The sequence below is a fragment of the Misgurnus anguillicaudatus genome, chromosome 21, assembly GCF_027580225.2.
Source record: "Misgurnus anguillicaudatus chromosome 21, ASM2758022v2, whole genome shotgun sequence".
In the NCBI taxonomy this organism is placed as follows: Eukaryota; Metazoa; Chordata; class Actinopteri; order Cypriniformes; family Cobitidae; genus Misgurnus; species Misgurnus anguillicaudatus.
This window is the reverse complement of record NC_073357.2, coordinates 19,430,468-19,455,243: the sequence shown is the minus strand read 5'-3', so window position 1 is coordinate 19,455,243 and position 24,776 is coordinate 19,430,468. Positions and strand designations below refer to the sequence as shown.

Genomic DNA, 24,776 nt, shown 5'->3' with positions numbered 1-24,776 from the left:
AGTCTGTGCTTGTCGTGTGCCTGCGGTCAGCTATTTTCAGTGAACAGCCAGACACAATATTTTTGAACTGATTGAGCTGCAGGGGACCACAGCAAAGGACATCACTGAAGCACTGTTAGAATGTCTTCATAATAATGGCTTTGACCCTCACTACCTACTGTCATGATTTCGGTCTTATTGGCTGCTTTGCCTTTGTTTCACTATGTGTTGTGTTTTGTTTTGACAGCTCCACACGTGCGCGCCTTCCACCTGGTGATCTCATTTTCTCTGACTCTACTCACCAGCTTCTCACACCTGATCCTTATTATTGCCCAATCCGGTTTGATTTAAATTCCCCTTGTTTCCTCTGTTCTTTGCAAGTTCGTCTTAGTATGTTCATGTCCGCTAGCTTTGTCTAGTTCTTGTCTTGTCAAGCTTAGAAAGTTTTCTGATTAATATCTGTGCTCTCTGCTGCCTTTGCCCCTCAGATTCCCCGCCCCGTTGTCACTCTATTGTGGATTAGTTTCCAGTCTTCGCCCACTCTCTCTGCTGGATTAATCGTCATCTCTGCTGTCTTGTTTTCCCCGACTGGTGTGGCAACAGTCGAGTATTGCGCTCCCTACATCAGTGGTTTCTCTGAGCGCTGTCCAACGGCTTGTCCTGACCAGAAGCAGTGCGCTGTCCAGCGCTTTTGTCAGCTGAAGACTCCGTCAGTTAATCTCTCTCTCTCTCTGTGCCCCGCCAGGATTGTCTGTGTTTACAGATTCTGTGGATGTCCTACAGCCCGGCTGTGTTTCCCACATTGTGAGCTACTAGAGGAGATCGCTGAGGTCTGCCTCGCTTGTGTTTTCTCTCCATCTCTTCATCACACACATGGACACTGAGAGTTTTCTATTATACATATTCTGATCCACCAAGTGTTTTTCTCCTATACTATTTGCATCTGATGACATTTAGTGTTTTCTCTTATACATATTATTATTGAATTAAAGAACCTCTGTGCTGGGATTCCTGTGTTGTGTGATTCCTAACACCTACAGGAACATTTGTTGGCATTTGCTTGTAATGGAGCCTCAGTGATGCTTGGGAGGAAAGCAGGAGTTGCTGCCCAGCTTTGTTCCAAATTCCCTTACCTTTTTGTCTGGCATTATTCCAATTACAGACTGGAACTGGCGGTTTGTGATGTTTTAAAGGAGGTAGGAGGAATCAACTACTTTAAAATATTTTTAGATCAGCTTTACTCCCTCTACCATGCATCCCCAAAAAACCAAAGGGAGTTTAGAGAGATTGCTCACAATGTTGGGCAGCGTCTCCTTGTGATAGGTCATGTTTTATTAGTGTGTTGGGTTGCTTCAAGTGAGAGAACGGTGAAAGCAGTATGGGAGAACTACCAAGCTCTGCAGGTACACTTTACAAGTGCTGCTGCTGATACCAGCAGAGACTCAAGAGAGAGAGCAAAATTCAAAGGACTCAATGATGTTCTAACTACTGTTTCTTTTGTGGTAAATATTGGCATCATGTATGATGCTCTCACAGAACTCAGTGACCTCTCAAGAACGCTCCAGAGACGGGACATGACTTTGGATCAAGCCGACAGGCAGCTGGACCGACAAATCCGGGTTTGAGTCAATGGTATCCACACCTGGTCCCTACACACAAACTGTCATTGAAACTGAAAAGAAGAAAATCTTTAGAAATGTATGCCTGCATGAAAATGAGAGGGTTATAAAAATCAACCATGGGCAATTTTTCCGTGGCCTGGCTGAAAATGTTAAGTGCAGGATGACTCCAACAACTTCTTCACATGTCAGTAGAACCTCATCTGAAAAGACAGATAGTCACCTCCTCTCAGACATCAAGGTCCTCCATTCTGACTCCTCAGTCTGATGCAGTCTGGCCTGCATCTCTTGATATTCAATATGGGGATGCAGCGGTCAGACGTTTATGTCAAAGATTCAGAGATGGGGAGAGGGAAAGTGTCCTAGGATTTAGGGAGTATAAAGACCTTAAAGCTTCCAAGACACCAGAAGCCCTGAGGCCTCTTTTTAAAGCTGTCCACACCATTGCAGTATCAACAAGTAAATGCGAGCGAGCTTTCAGCTCAATGAATGATACTTTGACAGATAAAAGAAACTCTCTCGACATCAAAAGGCTTTCAAATCTGATCTTCCTGAAATGCAACAGACCACCCTTGGATCAGTTTAATGCACAAACATATGTGCAGACATGGCTGGCACTAGGGAGGAGAAGTGGAGCATCCACAAACTGCGAATCCCAAAGTGCAAGAAAAGTGGAGCCCAAAACGTGCTAGAGCCTTTTCTAGGTAAAAGGATTTGTACAATATTTCTAATTTTTTCATTTGATGTACTGTGATTGTGTTTTGCTGAATCTGCTTTTGTATATTTTTCAGCGGTAAAGAAATGAACCTTCATCTTCAAGACTCATGTTTATGTTTTACTGTTCTATGGTTAATATGTTATTATGTTTTATAATTAATTTTATGTACATTTTGTACAAAATGTTTTCAATACCCTATAGCACATTTTATTTATTTCCAATAGCTCTTTCTACAGTATCTCTTTCTAAGGGTATTTTTTCAAAATCCTTTTGCACATTTTATTTATGTTCAGTAGCTATTAATAGCTCAAGCAAATCCATAAACTAATAAAAGGATTTATTATTTTTTACAAGGTCGTCTGTTGACTGCTGTATATAAAATCCCTTCAATATAGTTGTTGTTACCTCAGGGGGAGGAGGCGAGTCAGCAAAAAAAAAAATAATAATAATAGAGTACCGGCACCTCTTTTGGGTCAGAGCCCTTTGTGATTTCTAGAAGATTGGGTAGAATTGAACCCTGCTAATAGTACCAAGCAACAATTATTACAGGATTGTTATAAACCTCCACAACTACTATTTTGGTGTAAACTAAGTACACACGCATACAATCCGACTTTTGAACTTTATTTCTATATTTTATTATTATTTTTTATTCGTGTATGAAACAAACACATGCACACTGAGGTTGCGTATTAAATACGAGTGTGATATAATAACATTTTCTGTTTGTTAAACTAAACAGAAAAACTAAACCAGATGTTTTTTGTTCCTCGTTTTTTGATTTCAGATAGGATGTCAAATGACCAAAAGATACACATTCCATTCACGCAATGTATCTACAATTTTCTTCTTTAATTTGTCGTTGTGTTGTCTGATTTGTTATTTTGTTTTCCGATTCATTATTTTGTTTTCTGAATTATTTTGTCATTGGATTTGTTGTTGTGACATTATGGTTTCCATTACCCGCCATAACATTTCCATTATAACCCTTAAAAATACTTGTTTTTGTTTGTTTCTAGCGGGGAAGGCTGGGTAAATACATTTGAAGCAAATTATCTGAGAAAGATGAAATTCAGTTTTTATGTAAAGAAAAAAAACTAAGGCTTTGTTGCTCCCCCATCCAGGGCATCTTCAAAAATTATGTGTCAAGAGTGCATATTCTATCATCATACTCCTATCTAAGTGCACCTCTAACCAATACTCATGTGCTCTGAGTAAGCAATGAAACTCAACAATGGAGCTCAAAAAGGTTCCGTCCTCTGCTCAACTTACTGTACACTGTATGTACACTGTATGTCGCTGTACAACAACAACACAAACACAATAATAAATTGATAGGCCATCGTAGTGGGAAAAAATCTAATGGGTATAAGTCTGCTTAGGAAGGAGTTTGCTAAAATTTCAAAACTTTAAACCAATAGCTTGGCACTCAACACCAGCAAACATAAAGGAGCTTATCATTGATTTCTGGAAACAGGAGAAGCCTGCTCCCTGTGTATATCAGGGGAGAAATTGTGGAGGGTGACCACCTTTAAACCTCCAAGGACCTCAACTGTAAACACAACATCCCTGGTGAAGAAAGCACAGCAACGTCCCAGAAACCTCTTTAACTACAGTGCAGTTGAAAACTTGAGAAAAAAAGCACTTGAGTGTCATCAGCTCAGCACAAAAAAGCAGTGGAGCATACGCTAGCTGCCGTCACTTAAAGATGTTTACAGGACTAGATATACAGTAATAAAAGACAGTTCACACTTTGGCAACCCCGTCTTCACAGTACTTCCTCTTCTTGAAGACGTTAAAATTTATTTAAGACACACCTCCAGACTCCTGAACAGGAGCACTACATTCATTAAAATTATTATCTATATGGTTTGGGCATTAATAATAGGGACTGTACTTTGCTCATTACTAATATAATTTTTATGGTTTGTGCAGTAATATTCTTGGACAATACTCTGCGCATTATAAGCGACTGACTATTGTAGCTGAATATTTGTACTTTTTATTTAATATTTTTCTAATATAATCTGTATGACCACCTTGTTGTCATGACTCCTGGGTGATCGGTTGTGCGTGTGTTTGTTTATTTACCTGTTGGTGACAGCTCCTCATGTGTGCACTAGCCCTGCCCGCTCGTTTTGGTAAATGTTCATCTGTGGTGTCTTGTTAGTGTTTTCCTTTAAATAGCACGCCGTCCTGTCTCTCGTTGCGCGCTCATTGTTTTGGTTGGTCACAGTCCTGCTGCCCTGCCTTGTCCTGTTGGATGTTCTGTGTTTCTTTCTCTTCTTCGATCTCAGGTTCGGTCCCCAGCATCCGGAAGCTTGTCTACGCCCGGAGTTCGCATCCCTGCAGATGTACATGAACTTGACCTCGTTTGAACTCTGCCTGTTTCCCGGTACAGCTGGTTCGCTTCGTCTTTAGGCGGTACACCAGCCTCTTCCGGGTTTCAGCGGCTTTCTTCAGTTGTACTATACTTACTTTCATCTACCCTGTGTGGATTTCTCCACGGTCCATGACCAGAGTTGATTACCAGCTTCCCAGGTTCGCTTCATTCTCACCTTCAGTCGATTATGTATCATACCCTCTGCTGTGTGAGGTGATCATTCTGTCAGTCATCGGCCGTGTGTGGATTTCTCCCCGGTCCAAGACCAGAGTGGATTATCAGTCTTCAGGTTCCGGTTCACTCTCACCTTCAGTTGCGTGTGTATCATACCCTCTGTTGAGTGGAGTGAACTCCCCGGTCTCCATCCAGAGTGGGTTCGACGGTGGTCGTCACTTGTGGCTCTCCTATGAACAGTGACTTTTGCTCTTTTCTCTCTTCTCAATAAATTTGTGAACTTGCATTTGACTCTGAGACTTATTGTGACAGAATGAGCGCAGACGAACAACATTCGTCTTTGTTGAATGCAGCTGCCAGAGATTTCCACCACCTGTTTGATCAACTTTCTGAATTCAGTAACCGATTAGACCGAGTTGTTTCCCCGCTCGGTGAAGTTTTCTCTTCTGCATCTGGAGGAGTCGCTTCTGCAGAGTGCGAGCCACACGTGGCGAGACCCCCCTCCTTTGACGGGGTTTAAGACACTTGCCATCAATTGCAACTGGAACGACGCTGCTTTATGAGTTCAATTTCTCGAGGGTCTCAACTCTGCCATCCAAGACGAGATCGCCGCCCAGGACCCACCCACTTCCCTCGAGACTGCTATTGACCTGGCTTTAAGGATCAAGACTCGCCACCACCAACGAGACCTCCGTTGGTCGTTTTGTCACTTTCTTCCTCTGGGTCGGTGGAATCCGTATCTTCTCTTCCTGCTGAGGAACCCATGAAACTCAGCAAGCTCCGCCTTACGGCGTGTGTCTGTATTGTGGTAAAGTGGGGCACATGGCTGCTGCATGTCCAGCAAATTGTACTGGCCGCCGATGACTTCTGGAGTTTCGGTGGGCGTATCATCATTCAAGTCTTGCGTAAGCAGCACCACACTACCCATCATTATCCATTTCAAACAGTTTTTTTCATTCACACGGGTTGCTGGATTCCGGTGCGGAGGCAAGTTTTTTGGATGCAGGTTTGGCCGAGACCTGGGATATTCCCTCTATCCCTCTCTCTTCTCTCTCTGCCTGGACATTGAAGGGACAGCATATGGCTGTGATCACCCATTGTACACCCCCTGTGAGTTTGTTTGTCTCTGGCAATCATCGTGAGGAGATCAAATTCTATTTATTAGAACATTCACAGTCGCCAGTCATTTTAGCGCATGACTGGCTGTCCAAACATAATCCTCACGTTGATTGGCAGAACAATGTTGTGTTATCATGGAAGTCTTTGCGTCATATTTCTTGTCTTGGTCCTGCTCCCTCTCCTGTTGTTTGTTCTGTTTCTCAGGTTCCAGCTGCCGATCTACTTCCTCAACAGTCGTATGATTGTGAGATCAAGCTCCTTCCTAAGACTTCTCCACCTTAGGGTCGCATTTTTTCCCTATCTAAACCTGAGAGAGAGGCTATGGATAAGTACATCAATGAAGCTTTAAATGCCGGTCTCATTCGTCGCTCGTCTCCAGCCAGCACTGGATTTTTCTTTGTTAAAAAGAAAGACGGGTCTCTTCTTCCGTGCATTGATTATAGAGGGCTGAATGACATTACTGTTAAGAATAAATACCCCTTGCCATTAATGTAATCAGTGTTCGAGTTATTACAGAAAGCACGCGTATTTACCAAGTTAGATCTGCGTAACGCTTATCCCTTGGTTTGTATTAAAGAGGGTGATGAGTGGAAGATCCTTTAATAAGCCTTTAATACACCTTCGGGACACTGCGAATACTCTGTTTTAGCGTTCGGCCTTTGTAACGCGCCGGCTGTCTTCCAAACCATGGTCAATGAAGTGCTGGGTGACATGATTAACAAATTTGTCTTTGTGTATCTCAATGATATTCTCATCTTTTCTCCCTCCATGCAGATACACACTCAGCATGTTCGCCAGGGTTTGCAACGGCTTTTAGAAAATCAGCTCTTTGTTAAGACGGAGAAGTGCGAGTTCCACAAGGAGTCGGTTTCTTTTCTGGGTTTTGTTATTGCCGAGGGAGAGATTCGTCCCGATTCCGCTAAAGTTAAAATGGTTGCCGATTGGCCAGTACCCGACACTCGTAAAGAGCTTCAGCGATTTCTGGGTTTCGCCAATTTTTACCGCCGTTTCATCAGAAGCTTTGGTCAGATCGCTCATGAAGCATTTGATTATTTAAAGTCACGTTTCATCTCTGCGCCTGTTCTTTCTATTCTCAATCCGGCTAAACAATTTATAGTGGAAGTGAATGCATCTGATTTCGGAGTAGGCGCCGTTTTATCTCCGCGATCTTCGGAGAGATTATGACATAGGCAATCGGGAGCTTCTGGCAGTTAGACTGGCGCTGGGTGAGTGGCGTCACTGGCTGGAGGGAACCTCGGAACCCTCTCTGGTCTGGAGGGATCATAAGAACTTGGAATATATTCATTCAGCCAGGAGATTAACATCTAGACAGGCTCGCTGGGCACTTTTCTTTGATCATTTCAACTTCACCCTCTTGTACCGGCCAGGCTCAAAAAACACGAAACCTGCTGCTCTCTCCCGTCTGTTCGAAAAGTCTGAATCGAAGTGGACCAAAACCATCCTCCCGGAGGGGAGGGTGGTCGGTGCCCTCTTGTGGGGAATCGAACAGCGGGTAAGAGAGGCCGGCCGAGAGGGGGAAGTTCCGGAGGGGTATCCGGCGGGTCGTCTATGGGTTCCTGAGCATTTACGTTCCAATGTCATCCGGTGGGGTCACGAATCCAAATTTGTCGGCCATCCGGGAATTTGGAGAACGTTGGCTGCCATCCGTCAACGCTTTTTGGTGGTCTTCTATAACTTGTAAATATTTGTTTACATATATATTGCCTTATCCATACCTGTTAGTTTGCATTTTCATTCTATGAGTGTATTAACAAGGTATGCACTAAAACTTACAGGTATTAGAATAAATGGTGAAATGTTTTGTATCGATATTATTGTTTTATATCTGTTGCTTGAGTTTGCTAAAAATCCTTGAACCTTGAAAAACATTTTAAACACCCCGGATTAGAATAAATGAATAAATTTGAAATGTTTGGTTACAAAAAGCAATAAATCCATTGTGACTAAGTAACGAGATGAACAACACTATTTTCTGTTACCAACTTTCACATAGCATCTTTAAGTTAAAATAACATAAAAAATTTAAGTTCATAATTTGATGTTTAAAGATTTATTATAAAAAAGAAATTATTTTTTTTAGCTAAATGAAATAAATCCATGACAAGTTTTTTTGGTAACACTTTATTATAATGTTCATTAGTTAACATTAGTTAATATATTAACTAACATGAACAAACCATGAGCAATACATTTGTTACAGTATTTATTCATCTTTGTTAATGTTAGTTCATAGAAATAAAGCTGTTCATTGTTTGTTCATGTTAGTTCACGGTGCATTAACTACCGTTAACCAAATTATAATAAAGTATTAGTAATTGTTGAAATTAACATTAATAAAGATGAATAAATGCTGCATAAGTGCAGTTCATCATTAGTTCATGTTAACTAATGTAGTTAACCAATGTTAACTAATGAACATTATAATAAAGTGTTACCTCGACATATAACAGGTTCTGAACTTGGTCAGTACTAATACCATATATACAGGCATTGGATCGAAATACATTGAATCAGTCATCGCTCCTAAAATGAATTCAACAGGTCATCTTGGTAATGCTATAAATTATTTACCACAACAACAACAAAAGAAAATGTCATCAAGAACATGAACAACAATTTCACTTTAGATCACAGAATGTCCAAAATGACATTTCCTTTAGATTAAACTTTCAAATGTGCATTCATCTTCGCCATGTTATATTCATTTAGTTGACTAGTGGAATACACCGAATAAAAAAACAAACATTAATGGCATTAATCAAAACACTTACTTTGTCATATTAAGAACACTGTCATTACTGCTGTCATCCTTGGGACACCGTCGCTGAACTTTTTTGACAACGATCAGCTGTAAATGTTTTGGTCATGCTCAATTTTTTTTAACTTAGCGTTAAATAATGGAAAGTTTTTCATAAGATCTCCTGGGGTGCCTCTCATGTATATAATTTGATTTTGAAGGCTTACGTTTCTTTCCCACCACAGAAAACTACCGCAGGTTTATCAGTGCCATCAAAAGTATTATTTTGTTTTTGTTTTGTTTGTTGACCATGAAGTACAAAGTAGATGAGAAAAAGTAGGATTCCGTGTCTATTCAAAACGCCACCATATTCACTCTAAAAATGGCTGGGTTATTTTTTTTCGGTAAATATTGGACAGAACAGGTGCTGGGTTAAAAATTACCCCATGCTGGGTCAGAGATTACCCAATGTTGTTATGCAACCATGGGGTATAATAAACCAGCAGTTAGGGATGGGCGATATGGCGTAAAAATCCATATGGCGATATGCATTGCTGCCTCTTGCGATATGTATTGCGATACGTTAATTTTAATAGACTTGTTTCAGAACAGGTTATATAGACCCTTAGGAAGCCAAACTGCTAAATTTTTATACAAGTAAACTGTTATGGCCCTGGTAATTTCAATCCATCGCAGTCTCTTCTACTAGAAAATGACAACCGTATCAGAAGCATACAAATCAGCACTACGCTGCCTCTCTCTCTCGTTTGCTCACGCATGCACACACACACACCGTGGATCAGCTCCTGCGTTAAGGCAAGAATGCACATCCTGGTGAATTTTGGAAGTTAGACGACTGAGCTGCAGCGGCCTGGCACAAGATTTTTAAAAACACATTTGAGAAGAAAGGCACAACAACTCAAAAAGATATGTGTGTTTCACAATTAAAGACCATAATGCCAATTTCGGGCGTGGAGCAGCAGTTAATATTAATAATATAGATTTTATTTGTAAAGCACTTTACATTTATGGCAAATCTCAAAGTGCTACAGTAAATGTCATAAAAAACAGGTAAAAACATCAATAAACACTCCCATAAATTTCGTAAAGTTTAAAAAGGTTAATTAAAATTCATAGGTTCTGCTGAACAGAAATGTTTTTAGTCCTTTTTTAAAAGTCTCAGTATGTTGAGATACCCTCAGATGGTCGGGGAGGGTGTTCCAGACCCGAGGAGCTGGAGAACAGAAAGCCCGATCACCCATGGTGCTGAGCTTGGTCTTGGGGGGGGGGCGGTTGGAGTTTGTTGAACGGAGGGATCGGGTTGTGGTTTGTATGGTGACTAGTTCTTTCAGGTATGAGGGAGCATTTCCATAAATGCACTGGTGAGTGAGAAGGGCGACCTTGTATTCAATCCTGGCGTGAATGGGGAGCCAGTGAAGTGAATGAAGAATGGGTGTGATGTGATCATATTTTCGCACTCTCATCAGGATCCTTGCAGCGCTATTTTGGACATATTGCAGCCTCTGCAGGTTTTTATTAGAGATCCCGATGAGAAGTGCATTACAGTAATCCAGTCTGGAGGAGATAAAGGCATGGACCAGCTTTTCAGCATCTGCTAAGGTGAGTGTGGAACAGAGTTTTGCAATATTTCTGAGAGGGTAGAAGGAAATCTTGCAGAGGTTTTTGATGTGTGCTTCGAAGGTGAGTTGTGGGTCAAATCTTACACCAAGATTGGTGACAGTTGTGGAGAGGGGAATGACATGACCAGCAGGGACGTACTGGGACTGAAATTCAGCCCGGGACTTTAAGATGGAGAGGCCTTTTACGCAGGGGCGTCGGACTGGGGGTAAAACCAGTACTGATTACCAGGGCCCCAAAGAAGAGAGGGCCCTTGAAAAGTCTGAAATATATTATGGGGGTGGGGCATGGGGGCCCATCAGGACTGCCTATGCATAGGGCCCGAGATCTTGTGCAACGCCCCTGCTTTTACGCGAGTGCCCTTGGTGCACGAGCAGGATTTTTTGCAGTTATTTTAATTCTAGTAGTGTTTTTATGGTATGAAGAGAATCAGATTATGCTGAAGACCTTAAAGAAACTTTAGGATAACACCTGCCTCCTCAGGTTGTATAAGCAAGTCACCACTGCACTAAACACAACCAGGTCAGCAAAACCCAATCTCGAACACATAAGTCACAGTATACTGCTAACTACCAGCATGTCATGTGTACAGTCAGTTGGAGTGATAGAATTGTTACAAATACTCACACATACCCACTCAGATAATCAAAAACTACAATACAGTCCCATAAAATAGAGATTGTGTGTGTATGTACTCACTTTCAACTCTCCCTGGCTCCACTTCCCCTGTGCTGGACCCTGCCTCTGCTTACTGATTGTACAGTTACATGTGCATGAGAAGAACATCAGTAATAAATATGACTAAGAATAATTCCTTTTTTTAATTCAATCTGTGCTTTAGTCAGGTTGTAATCTAGTAAGTGGAACTATTGCATTTTATCCTATATGTAAATATGTAATATTGTGCTGTATTTTTCTATTTGTGTGTCCTTAATAAACCTTTGATTGATTGGTTGATTGATATGCCTACCCTGCTGAAAAAAAACAGCATCAAACCAGCATGGGAATTATGCTGGTCTATGCTGGTTTGATGCTGGTTTAGCTGGTGGTCACCAGCATAAAAGCACCAAAACACAACATATGCTGGTCTTGCTGGTATGCTGGTTTTTCCAGCAGGGTAATATGATTGCCTACCCAGCCCTGCACACTGACCCATCACTGTTTTTGTACTGGTTCCATTCTCCTCCTCCTCTTGTTCTGCTTTCCTTCCTCTTCCTCATTAATATGACTGCAAGGGTCATCATCAACCTGTCTCTCTCCATCAGTGACCTTAACAGCTAATATACAGACATACAGGGATTCCTTAGACCATTTTACTGTTTGAACACAATGATGACGTGGAAACGTATGAACGTGCATGTTGGCAATGGAAGTATGGCAAGAATCAGCAGTGAAGCAACACAGACAGAGAAAGTTATATTTAAAAGTCGACTTTATCAAGTTTTTCAACACAGCTACCAGATCCGTGTACTATAGTGGAGTGAATAGAAGACGTTAGCAGATGGCCAAATATAAAGTATATTATTAGTGCAACCAAACGCAATTACCAGACATTTTGATGCTGGGAAACTGTTTTGATAAACTTACTGAGTTGCTAACACGTTAAAACCACTGGGGAACAACACCACTTCTGTTGCCAAAATGTGCACGCAGGCTATTTCATCAATTTCATAAGCGGGATAATGTAGAGCGAGGCGGTTCTTATAGCGAATACAACCCCGTAAGGCTGATTCAAGCTCCGCTTTGCGTGGGGTCCTGATAAGCCTGTCGGGGTTGTATTCGCGCTTATATATGCCTATATTTAAATGAAATATAAATTAGTTCAGTGTATAATAGATGCATCACTAATTGTGCACCTGTCCTGTCCATGCTGCTGGTCCTTCCTCATCTGCACTTCCTGCCACAGCGTCCTTTTAACTGCGAAAAAGGTCTGTTATTTGGCGCATTTAGCTGCCTCTTTTGATTGGCGCCTTTGAGCCAATCGGATGTGAGGAAAAACGAGGATCAGTCCAAGTTGGGAGGGGCCGCTCTTATCCCCCCTCAAGATTTGAAGAATTGGTTTGGCCCGGTCTGAAACAGACACAGCGTTCCGCTGCAGCTGAGCGCCTGGTTAGGCATAAAAAAAAAAAAAAACTTTTTGACCTCCGGCCGGTTCGGCCTGAAATGGACCGGCCGTTCGGGATTGCTCCCGGAACTCCCGATGGCCAGTCCGCCCCTGATGACCAGAAATAGTTATACCGGTTATGGAGGAGGACTGGGTCTGGTGTGAGGTGCCAACAAGAATTGCCTCAGTTTTAGAACTATTTAACTGGAGGAAGTTGAGATTCATCCACGCTTTTATCTCCTCCAGACAGGCAGTAAGTGCAGAAGACAGAGATGATAGAGATGAAGCTGCAGAGTTATGTGTTCTTGATTTCATGTACAATTGTGTGTCAACGGCATAGCAGTGAAATGAGACTCCATAGCGGCTGATGATATGGCCGAGGGGGAGGATGTAAGTGATCAAAAGTAGGGGGCCAAGGACTGACCCCTGAGGGACCCCGCAGGTGACTATGTGTTGTCGGGACCTTGTACTTCCAAGTGAAATGTACTCTGTTCTGCCAGTGAGGTACGATTTAAACCAGGTTAGAGCAGTGTCCGTGAGTCCAATGGTTTGGTGTAACCAGTTTAGAAGTATTCCATGGTCAACAGTGTCGAAAGCCGCAGACAGATCGAGGAGTATAAGAAGGGAAGGTGAACCAGTATCAGCTGCCATTCGTAGGTCATTTGTGACTCTCAACAGGGCTGTTTCCGTGCTATGAGCAGAACGGAAACCAGACTAGAATCTTTCGAAAAGGTTGTTGTGTTTGAGATGTTCCTGGAGGTGGATGGCAACAACTTTTCCCAATACTTTGGAGAGAAATGGGAGATTTGAGATGGGTCTGTAATTTGCAAAATCATCTGGATCAAGGGTGGGTTTTTTGAGAAGTGGTCTGATTATGGCAGTTTTAAGGGCAGATGGAACATTGCCAGACTGAAGAGAGTGGTTTATTACATTGGTAATCAAAGGGCTTATTGCAGAGAGGTTTGCTTTTACTAGAGCTGTAGGAAAGGGATTCGAGGGCACAGGTGGTGGGATTCGACATTTTTATTAACATCTCAACCTCTTGTTGTGATATTTCTGGGAAATGATGGAGTGGCTCAGATATTGCAAGCTGTGGGTGGATAGTCAGTGTAGTGTGTCTAGGAAAAGTAGAATACATTGAGTCTATTTTTGTTTTGAAAAAGTCCAGAAAGTTATTACCTTCTGTAGTTTCTGTGATTGATGAGGTTTATGGTTTGAGAAGATGATTAATGGTGGAGAACAGTTTTTTGGAGTTTCCAGGATTGTTTCTGATAATGTTTGAGTAGAACTGTGATCGCGCCTCTGTAAGTGACTTTGAATAGCCTTTCTGGTGTTCCTGAAAGGCGAGCTTGTGTACAGTGAGACCTGTGGCTTTGTATCTCCTCTCAATGGCACGCCCAGCTGTCATTTTACAGAGTTCACCAGTGTACCAGGGGGCTGATCGGGAGAAAGTGACAGTTTTGGTTTTGACTGGGGCATGGAGGTCCAAAATGCTTCTGAGTGTGTTATTATAGTAGTAGTGAATCCATAGCTGGTAAACAGTTTACAGAAAGATAATGTTGAAGGTCGGATGCCAAAGTCTCTGGGTTGATGTTTTTCAGGTTTCTGAAACAGATTTGGCGTTTGGGCTTGATGAGGACAGTTGGTAAGGACATCTTCATGGAGATTGCCTTGTGGTCAGAGACGCCCAGGTCATACACCAGGAGATCACTAAGATGAGCGGAGTTTGTGATGACTAGGTCGAGAGTGTGGCCCCTGTTATGAGTGGGAGCATCAACAAGTTGTGTCAGATTAAAACAGTCTAGTTATTGAAGAAATTCTGTCGCAGAATGGCAGGTGGAGGAATTTACGTGAATATTCATATCTCCAAGTAGGATGATATTGGCAGACAGTGTGCAGATGGTTGAGAGGAGATTCGATACCTCTGGGATGAAAGCTGGGTTTGGTTTGGGTGGCCGATAAATAGGAAGTATTTTTGTGGAGAGAGGGTGCTTACATTTAAATGCAAGGCATTCAAATGAAGAGTGCTCAGGCAGGGTTATAGGGGACAACATCAGGTCACTTCAGTGGATGACAGCCAGACCACTGCCACGCCCTGTGCTGCAGGCTTTCTGTAAATAACAGTAGCCAGGAGGACAGGTCTCATTTAAAGAAAAATAAACATCTGGTTGATGTCAGGTTTCTGTAAGGCAGATCATATCCAAACACTCCATAATATGGTCATGTATGAGGCAAGATTTATTTGTGATGGATTGTGCATTGAAAAGTCCAATCTTGATATTTGTTGCAGCAGTTCATCTCTGTATTGGCTGGAGTAGACTGAAATCCACTCCACGTTTTCCAACGTTATTAGTCCTAGGAGTGGAAGCGCTCTAATGACGTGTTCAAAATGCGACAGTGTGCACGTTAGACCAGAGAGATGTGATGTTATGATGATCAGACCGGGAAAAAACAAACTTTCGATTCCAACTTCTGTGAATGTAGCGGGGCCGGCGAAGAAGTCTAAGTTGTTTAATGACTGATATGCACGTTGGAATGTTATAGTTGTTGAAATTCTTCAGTTGTGTTTTCTGTTAGCCATTAGCCATGTCCGTGGTGGACAGTGAAGAGCCATATGACACAGCAAACAAACAACTGCGACTTTGTCTAAAGACCTCGAGATCGTTGGCAGTGACCCTGGATGAAAGCCTCACGGCAGCAGCGATGGACAGACACGGTAAACTCCAAGCGATAAAAAACTGGTAAGTAAACAACCGCTAGAGTTGGCAAAACCGTACAGAAAAATGTCACAATAATAGTTTGGAGTCAAATGCAAGTTAACAATGTTTATTTAGAAAAGGAGAGATGGAGAGCAAAGTCTAATAGTTCAGAACCACACACGGCAATCACCCTCGACTCACTCTGGATGGAATCACTACTGCCGGTATGAAGCACACCCAGCAGTAGGAGAGAGTTAGTCGGCACGACAGAATAGTCCAGTTCAGATCTTGAAGAGAGAGAGAGAGCCCCCCACGCTCACCGTCGAAAACGGCAGCACAATCACCACACACAACAGGGGGTATGAAACACGCACGACTGAAGGTGGGTGAAAGGCGGAGATGGAAGATGTTAATCCAAAGTTCTCTGACGGAATATAATCCACTGCGGAAGCTGATGTGGCTGATGCAACCCGGAAGTAACTGGTGTACCGCCTAAATACAAGGCGAACCAGCTGTTCCGAGAAACAATCAGAGTCAATAGAGTTCATATAATCCACAATGGTGAAATCAGTATAATCCACACACGGGTGATAGTGATAGCTGATGAAAACCGGAGACAACTGGTGTACCGCCTAAAAGCGAAGCAAACCAGCCGATCCAATAGAGTTCCAGTTATAATCCACAAGCGAGTATATCCGGGCGAAGACGAGCCTCCGGATGCCGTAATCCAAACCTGGGGTAACTGGAGGAGAAAACAAAAACGTCCGACAAGAGAAGGCAGAGCAGCAAGACTGTGACCAAACAAATGAGTCCGCAACGAGAGACAGGACGACGTGCAATATAAAGGGAAAGGTAAACGAGACACCACCGGTGAACGATTACCGAAACGAGCGGGCGGGGTTAGTGAACACATGAGGAACCGTCACCACAGGTAAACAAACACACACATACCCCACACACAACCATCGATCACCCAGCAGTCATGACAAAAAATAAACAAGTCCACAATGTTCGCTAGTGAGCAATGATGCCAGTATAACTTACTAGGCGTAGTACTGTTCGATAAACGTTCTACTGTATGCTATACTGTAATAACCGTAGCGACAATCGTTATACTAACTTACAGAGTATTTTCGGTTTGAGAAGCGGCAAACAGGTCATGGCAGCATCCTCTCTCACCGAGATCCGATCCCAAATGTGGGGACACTTTGGTTGGAGCTAAACTCTGTAGGAGACCGGCCCTCCAGGAACCGAGTTAACTTATGTGCGATCTACCGGCATTGCCTTTGCGATCGACTGGTCAATTGCGATCGACATATTGGACACCCCTGCTCTACCGAGTATATTTTCCTGCTGCTTGTTGGACAGCTTAAATCCAAACCAAGTCCAAATACTGTAGTAGATGTTGTACCGGTCTTTTCACAAGCTCCTCTTTTTCACTGACGCTTTCAGCCATGTTTATTCAAAATGACGGAAATGATGAACCATTACAGCCGGCTGCAGCTCGTGACTCTAAATTTGCGGGTAGATCGCGTAATTAAAATGCATTATCGCGAGTGCAATAGAATTTAAATCTCTATCGTATGCCAAATTTGTATCGTTTATATTGCATATCGTTTATATTGCCCATCCCTACCAGCAGTTGGGTTAAAATAACCCAGCATTTACCCATTATGGGTCAAAAATAACCAAAAATAGCCATTTTTAGAGTGTTGTTTACAATGTGTGGAATGGTGCACTGTGATTGGTTTAGCAGATGTATTGCATTTTACAGAGAAGGGAGACTGCCGTTTGTCGCGGTTTGTAAATAAAGGGAGAAAAGATGATAGAATAACATGCCAGATATAGGATTTTGCATAAAATTAAGAATTTACTTTTTAATACTGACCAGATACAATACTGATTTTGGCGGTAAACTACTTTTAAAAAAGGTGTTTATCACGTTTTGGAACCAAACTGTTCATATATATTTCAACATTTTTATTGCTTATGTGTGTTGTCACCTGTACTGTAAGTCTGTGCATGTGCATTGTTTTAGTATGGTTAATGATCAGCGTATGACATCAGTGTACTTCAAGGACAATTCAAAAGATTTCCTCTTATCTGCATAGTGCTGCATGTAGTCCAAAACACATAGGGGCAGTTTCCCGAACCTTAATCCAGGACTAGGCCTTAGTTTAATTAGGAAATATAACTAGTTTTAACAAACATGCCTTACTAAAAACATTACCTGTGTGCATTTTGAGGTAAAACAAAGGGTACTGATGTATTTTAAGATATGTAAGTGCAAGTTGTTTTCAGTTTCTCCTGGCGCAGTCCGGCCAACCGTCCTGTTGGTCTCATCCCGGCGGCTGCCGGCTTCGCCAGGGTCCCCAAGCCGTCCACCCCTCCCTTGGACTTTGTTTTTGTTGTGTTTTATGTGAGTGTCTGGTAGCCACTTGTAGAGGGGAGGGTTATGTCACGGCTAGTCCGTGTCATGTTTTGTGTATTGCACTGATCCATCTCACCTGGACTCTCATTGACTCATTACACCAATACACCACACCTGTCTTATGTTTAATTGTCTTTGTATTTATATGCCTTGTTTCTGTCACACCGGTTGCCGGATTATTGTCATTGATACCCTGTCTGTTTCCCGTGTTGATGTTCCTGTGTTCCTGCATTCACCATGTCTGCCCTCGTGTTTTTATTATTGAATGTTATTTATTTGGAACCTTGCGTTTGCGTCCTGTCCTTACAACCCTGCCGTGACATACCGGGCCTGGCTAATATGATTTTGTTTTTCTCTCCCTGTCTCGTCCTCGACCCCAAGGACAATGGGACAAACAGACCCAGTTCCGGTAGATGTGAAAGTCGGCACACCTCTGATCTACTGGTCGTCCTTCAATGTGATGCCCAGCTGATGCCTGACCAACAATCACTGGCAGAACCCGCTTAATCTCCGCTTAATCTCCTTATCCGTTTATATGTGACACATATATATCACCCAGGGTTTTTCCCTCCTAGGACTTTTTTTTATTTCCTTGGATAAACGTCCCGGGTTTTTTTCTCCTAGGGGTTTTTTTACCCCGGGGAGGCAGCCTTCTTGGGCTTAACTTAGCTTCCTCTTCTAGACATTACATTAGTAATACGCTCGTTTATAATGTTGAATCATAGCCGCAGCAAATTTGACTGCTTATGCTATCGTGTATTATGTTGTGCTATCTGTCGTTTTTCTGTGCTTTTACTGCATCTATTAATGTAAAACTGCTTTGAAACAATTAAGTATTGTGAAAAGCGCTATATAAATAAAATTGAATTGAATTGAATTGAAAAATTATTATAATGATTCTCATTCTCCTATTATTTATTCTATTAATAACTATTAATAATTAATACAAGTTTAATGAAAGAAAAACTTAAAGTAGGAATACATGAACAAAAAAATATTGTTTACAATTAAGTCTATTAAAAGTTTTTATTCTATTTAATTATATCAAATTTTCAAGTCTTATTTTCATATAATTTCCTTGTTTATTATTTGGATTTTTTAAAGACCATCAAAAACTTATAGCACATTAGCAAACTTTCTAATGCATTGATTTTTAATTTTGTGTTGTTGTTTTAGTGGGCCAGGGCTGGGTTTCCCGATAACGATTGAACTTAGCACTTAAGAGCGCTTTCTACGAGCTACTTAACGAACATTCGTTGTTCATTTACGTGTGTTTCCCAAAGATGCACGTGAAACGATCGCTCGCAGCTGGGTTTTAAGTGCTACTTACGAGTCGCTATCCATTTGTCAAGTGCTGAAATGTCACCAATAGAATGACTCGAATTTGTAGCAGAAGCTTGTTTAGGCTAATGATCTTCAGCTGATGTGCACTAAAGTTTTTTAAAAATATTTTTCATTATTGTTTAATGACTAAATATTATAAAACTTAGTCATTAAACAATTATTTGTTTAAAATTATTTAAATGTTTTAATAATTTGTGCATAATGAAATATTATTTTCCGTATTAGGACTCGTCCCACTGCGAAATGCCTTCTGCATTTTATATTATAGTTTATTATTATTATTAGTTTTTTATTATCTATGTTTATTTATTATTAGGGATTATTGCATTGTACCGTACATATTTATTTGGTTTCCTTAATCAGATGCTATTTCACGTCAAAACAATTATTTTTACTGTAGATTAATTATTGAAGCAATTTGTAGGAACCATTTATCAATTTGCTAGTACCAACTTTTACCAAAATTTACCAAATATGTTTTCCTCCTTTATTAATTTATGTTTAGTAATTTAAATTTCTCATTTTAATTTTAAAAATATTATATTAAAGTAATTTAAACAAATAAACAAAGAAGAACCCAATAAATAAATATACATTAAAAACATTACATTATCGTCATTGCAGGAATGCAATTTGCTGGGTGTCCTGCAGGTGACCTTGTAACTTTGTTGTCTTACGATGCACTTATGAATGAACGATTACTCCAGAGCACTCGTAGATCTACGATGATTTTCAAGTGCTACTTAAGTTACGAAGCTTTTGGGAAACGGCCCGTAATTTTAAGATGATTCGTACGATCGTTTTTACGATAAACTTAGCCTTACGATGCTTTTGGGAAACCCGGCCCAGGTCTGGATGAAGTCCAGGGGTGTTTTTTTTGTCCTAGCCCTGCCCTGCATGTTGGTGGAGTATGTACACATTTTATTTAAATATTATGTGGCTTTATGGATCCATAATTTGAAAATGTCAATAGTCCCTTTCACACATACAGTCTTTACTGGTAAATTGCAGTTAACAGGTCATGTGTGAACACAACCTTTCTGGTAAATCAGTGCTACCAATTCACCAGTAAGAGAGGTTGTAAGACTACCAGTAATTTACCAGTAAGTGCTATGTGTGAACAAAAATATAGATTATCTGCATTTAGAACGGACAACATCAGACCACGCTGACAGCTCCGGGCCAATCATAACGTTTTGATACAGATGACGCGTTTACCCCCGTACTGTTTATGGACGTTTCCACACACACATTAAAAGTCAAGCACACCTAAAGTAAATGTCCACATTTTTTTTACCAAAGTTGTTTAAAACAGCTTACCATCTATTTGTCGAAATGCAGACATCCTAAGCACACCCTCTGTGAAGCCTAATTTGCAAACAGTGCTGTTAAAGAAGCAGTTTTGGTTGACGTCCCCTAATGCAATGTTGTTTAGTCATGCACTCTTAAAAATGCTGGGTTACTTTCAACCCAGTGTTGGGTCAAAAAGGACGAGCCCAACAGCTGGGTTAAAATTAACCCATAAAATGTTTATATTACATACAACAATTTATTAAAACAACCCAGCATTTTGAGTTAAAACAACCCAGCCCAGCATGAGTAAAATTACAACCCAGGGGGCTGGGCTTGTCCCTTTTTGACCCAATGTTAGGTTAAAAAATAGCCCAGCATTTTTATAGTGTGAGAAACTTCATGACCGTCAGCATTTGCCACAGATGTGAAAACAACAAAATATGAATAAAAGTGACGTGGATTACAAATACAAACACTGAGCTCACCGCCCGCCACAAGTAACTTCCGCTTTCTCACAGAGTTTACCAGTATTTTGATATTCTGGTATTCTGATGTTTGAATGATGACAGAACGTCACTGCGTGTGTGAACAGCACATTTTTGTATTTACTGGCATATTCTTTCTGGTAAATTTATGGTAATTTACTAGAATTACTGTGTGAAAGAGGCTATTGTTGTATGGCCAGAGAAATTTTGCTGCTTCTCGAAACCCATAAACTTAACAGAAACGTATTTTAAATACCAAAAGAACAAAACACTAAACTACATCTTAATAAGAAATGCATAGAATTACACTTTATTTCTGCTCTCATTATCTAGTACCATGCAAAGCATGCTGGGAAAAATAATTTTTCAAGCTAATTACATTGAGTTACTACCAGGGCCGGCCCTGGGCATAGGCAGAATAGGCAAATGCAAAGGGCGCCGCCGCGCTGACCCCTTGGGTGTCCGTGCGCCCAAATTATTATTTTTATTAATATATATATATAGACATTTAACTATAAATATTTAATTTTGCACAAGAAAACAGTACTTATTAATGAATTATTAGTAGCATAGTATCTCGGGAGATCGTGCTCGTTAGATAGCTCTGGCTATACTGCACTGAAGCAGCAGTTTAAAATATAAACCCCAGAATTCAGCGAACGTCAAGAACAAGAAAACGGAAACAACAATCAGACCAAGACGCAGAATTTACATAATGTTACACAGACCATGTTTAAATTTCAATGTTTCTGGACAGAAATACCAACTTGTTCACTTTGTTTGGTATTAATTAGCTGCGCATTGGAGGAGAGGAGTACTGGCTGCTCACCACGGTGCTGAAGACGCGATCGGGCGGAGTACTGGTGGCACATATGCACAGATATTTACGTGCAACCTATTGGAAACTAATATTCATTATTAATATTATATAATTACTATTCGTTATTTTACTTTATTACTTCCACTTAAGAAGAGTTCTGCACTTTTTATTTCAATATTTCAATAAAGTTGGTATTTCTGGACAGAAACATTGAAATTTAAACATGGTCTGTGTAACATTATGAAAATTCTGCGTCTTGGTCTGATTGTTGTTTCCGTTTTCTTGTTCTTGACATTTGCTGAGTTCTGGGTTTATATTTTAAACCGCTGCTTCAGTTTATAGCCACAGAGCTATTTAACAATGAGCTATTTAACAATGAGCACAATCTCCAGAGATGCTACCACATGCTACTAATAATTCATTAATAAGAGCTGTTTTATTGTACAAAATTAAATATTTTACACTCTAAAAAAATAATCCGCAAAAAAACGGATAATGTCCTGGCAGAAAACGACCGGCACTTTTTCCGTTATGTTTACAGAATTTCCGTTTATTCAAAAACTGAACATTCTGTAGATTTACAGAACGCTGTCCGTAGATTTACAGAACATTGTCCGTAACCTTTAGGGACACTTCAATCTGCCTATGAAACGCAACAATGGTGACAATCAACAACAAAGCTTCATGCCGCAATGCATGCTGGGTACCAGGATTGTAGAAACTCTTTCTTAACATTTACTGTCACCATTGTTGAGATTTGTATCCAAAGTGTTGATGTCTCTGAAGCAAAAACCACAGCCGACAAATTTTCAGCCATCTTATTTAATACAGTGTGTTTTTAGATCAGCATAGAGTGTCACTCTTATACATTTCAGTTCATTATTCTTATTTTATCATTTCATATTTAAATGTTAGGCAGCATAACATAAAAACAACCAAGCTTATATGACATCATAGAAAATTCTCCTTCCTCAAACAACAAACAAGTTGTTATTGCTACAAGCAAAAACACTGTTGCAATGCAAAAAGAGCAGAGTCAGTTCTGGAAGGTCAAGGGACAAAAGCCTAACACTAAAGGGAACACTAATCACCATAGTGGTGACTTCAAAAGAATCTAAAACAAATACAAACTTTAGATTTAATGTGATAAATGTTGTGCTAAATACCCATTTGACTTACACGTCACGTCAGAAAGAAGATTTGTCTACTAAATCACATGTGTGGATGCTGGAATAGTTTAACACTTGTATCTTGTTCTAACAGCATTTGTTTAGAAGTTAAACATCATCCATGTTAGAAAATAACTCTGCAAGCAAGTTGTAATTTTAGGTTTCAAACAGAGATGGTGATAGAGAGGCAAAAGTGAAAGATTGCAGCAGGTGTTATTGCACCCATAATGCAACATGTTATTAAAAAAACAGATAAATGCCTGTAAAACATAAATACGGAAAATTCCTTCATATTTACACAGTACTTTGTCCGTTTTTTACGGATTTTTTTTAGAGTGTACGTTAAATGTACAGTGTTAAAACATGTAAAAAAGACAAGATCAAATGCCGGACATTGTCTGTGATTCTAGAGGCCCCAGGTGAAATATTGCCTAGGGCAGCAAATTGGCCAGGGCTGGCCCTGGTTACTACAACTTAAATGCTTTAAACAAACATGTTTTTTTACAGCACAGGATGCACAATTTCACACAACATATTCTATTTTCTTGAAATACAGCATTTTCTGTAGAATTTGGCTGTTTTTACAGTCATTTTTTTTCATGGCAGATAATTAAGTTAAAGAAACATACTATGTTACATGATCAACATTATTATGTCAGGACAACTCATTAAAATAATGTTTCAGTTAAAAATGTTTTATTAAATTAATAAATTAGAATTTTAGCTTGCACCAAATGCATTAATTAAGTAGTGGCAAAATATCCCCTGAATTAATTTAAAGAAAACATTGATGACACTCTATTAAAACTGGCCACACTCTCTAAAGATAAGGCTTGAGGTTTCCTGAACTGAGCTGCCTTTAAGCACAGATGAAACTGATAGACACAGCATGCATTTTAACCCATATAAAAATAATCTTAAAGCTACTTATAACTTTAATTTCAAATGCAATTAATTAAAGTTCAGGCTTACAGTAAAGTTTTCCCATTTCTTTCCACTATTTCCTCAGCTATTATGCTATACAGCATATGCAGGTGCTTTTCTTTAACAAGACTTAAAAAAACTAAATGTTTTTTTTTTTTACAAAAATTGATACAACTGCCAGTGGAACCAAGAAAAATATTGCCTGTGTATGTTTACTAATCTTTTCCAATAGCAAACAAACCATGAATAAGGAAAGGTGTTACATACAGTTTACAACTAGCATGTTGGTTACAAGCCCCTAATGCAAAACAAAAGATTTTACTTACCCTGCAGTAAAAAGAAGAGAACTCCAAAAATGGAGCAGCAGAAACCTTGAATGGTGTTCATGGTTAGAAGCTGAACCGAATTATTGAGGCATTCGAGACACAGCGGAACAGCTAGGAGAGAATAACTAACTTCCTCACACTTTACTGCTTTGTTGTCTCACTCTGTAAATATTTTGTTCCTTTGCTGTTTTGTAGCACAAAGCAGCGTGCAATACAAAGAGCATAACACAGAGAGCTTTGTTAAAGAAACCTTTAAAAGACATAACCGTTTAGGTTTTTTGAGGTTTAGGGGCTTTCGCAACTCTAATTTGGTCTGTACCTCCCACTGGGTCTGGCTTGTGTACACAATGGTTTCATAAACCAACACTGTAGCGTATATAGGTACTGTATAGGTTCACATGTATCCTTTAAATTATAATTTTTTTAAAATAAAAAAATATTATTGGGACAATGTCACTTCATCAGCAGAAAAAAAAGGAAGTGCAAGTCGGGTTAAACTTTAAAAGAGGATATGCACTTACTGTAGGCACCTTATTAAATAAGACTTTCCTTGTCAAAGGTCTAGCTATTTCCTTTAAGCTAAACATAATTCTTTAGAAGATATGAATTTAGTAACTCACTTACCAGTTTAAAGTCATTTCCTAAATTTGTTGTGAAATAACATTGTGTCATGAGGCCCATTTTACCTTCATAACCACATAACAACCAGACAGACTTTATCTCAAATGTATTACAAATAATAAAAAAATATCTCTTAAGGGACTGAATTAGTAAGGATATTCAAGGTTTCAAG

At 40.1% G+C, this 24,776-nt stretch overlaps 1 protein-coding gene across 3 annotated transcripts in view; it reads right to left on the bottom strand.

The window, feature by feature from the left end:
* LOC129437334 (uncharacterized) overlaps positions 1–24,310 on the bottom strand; it is a 70,304-nt gene extending 45,994 nt beyond the window's left edge. Inside the window, exons 1-2 of one of the 3 annotated variants that reach the window (XM_055195478.2) lie at positions 23,984–24,310; positions 20,287–20,334 (exon numbers count right to left, since the gene is read on the bottom strand). In XM_055195478.2, the coding sequence (XP_055051453.2) occupies positions 20,287–20,334; positions 23,984–24,044 (109 nt within the window). In that variant the 5' untranslated portion in view covers positions 24,045–24,310. The remainder of the gene's footprint in view (positions 1–20,286; positions 20,335–23,983) is intronic. The other 2 variants (XM_055195496.2, XM_055195488.2) reach the window with 2 other exon arrangements.
* Positions 24,311–24,776: the final 466 nt, after the last annotated feature.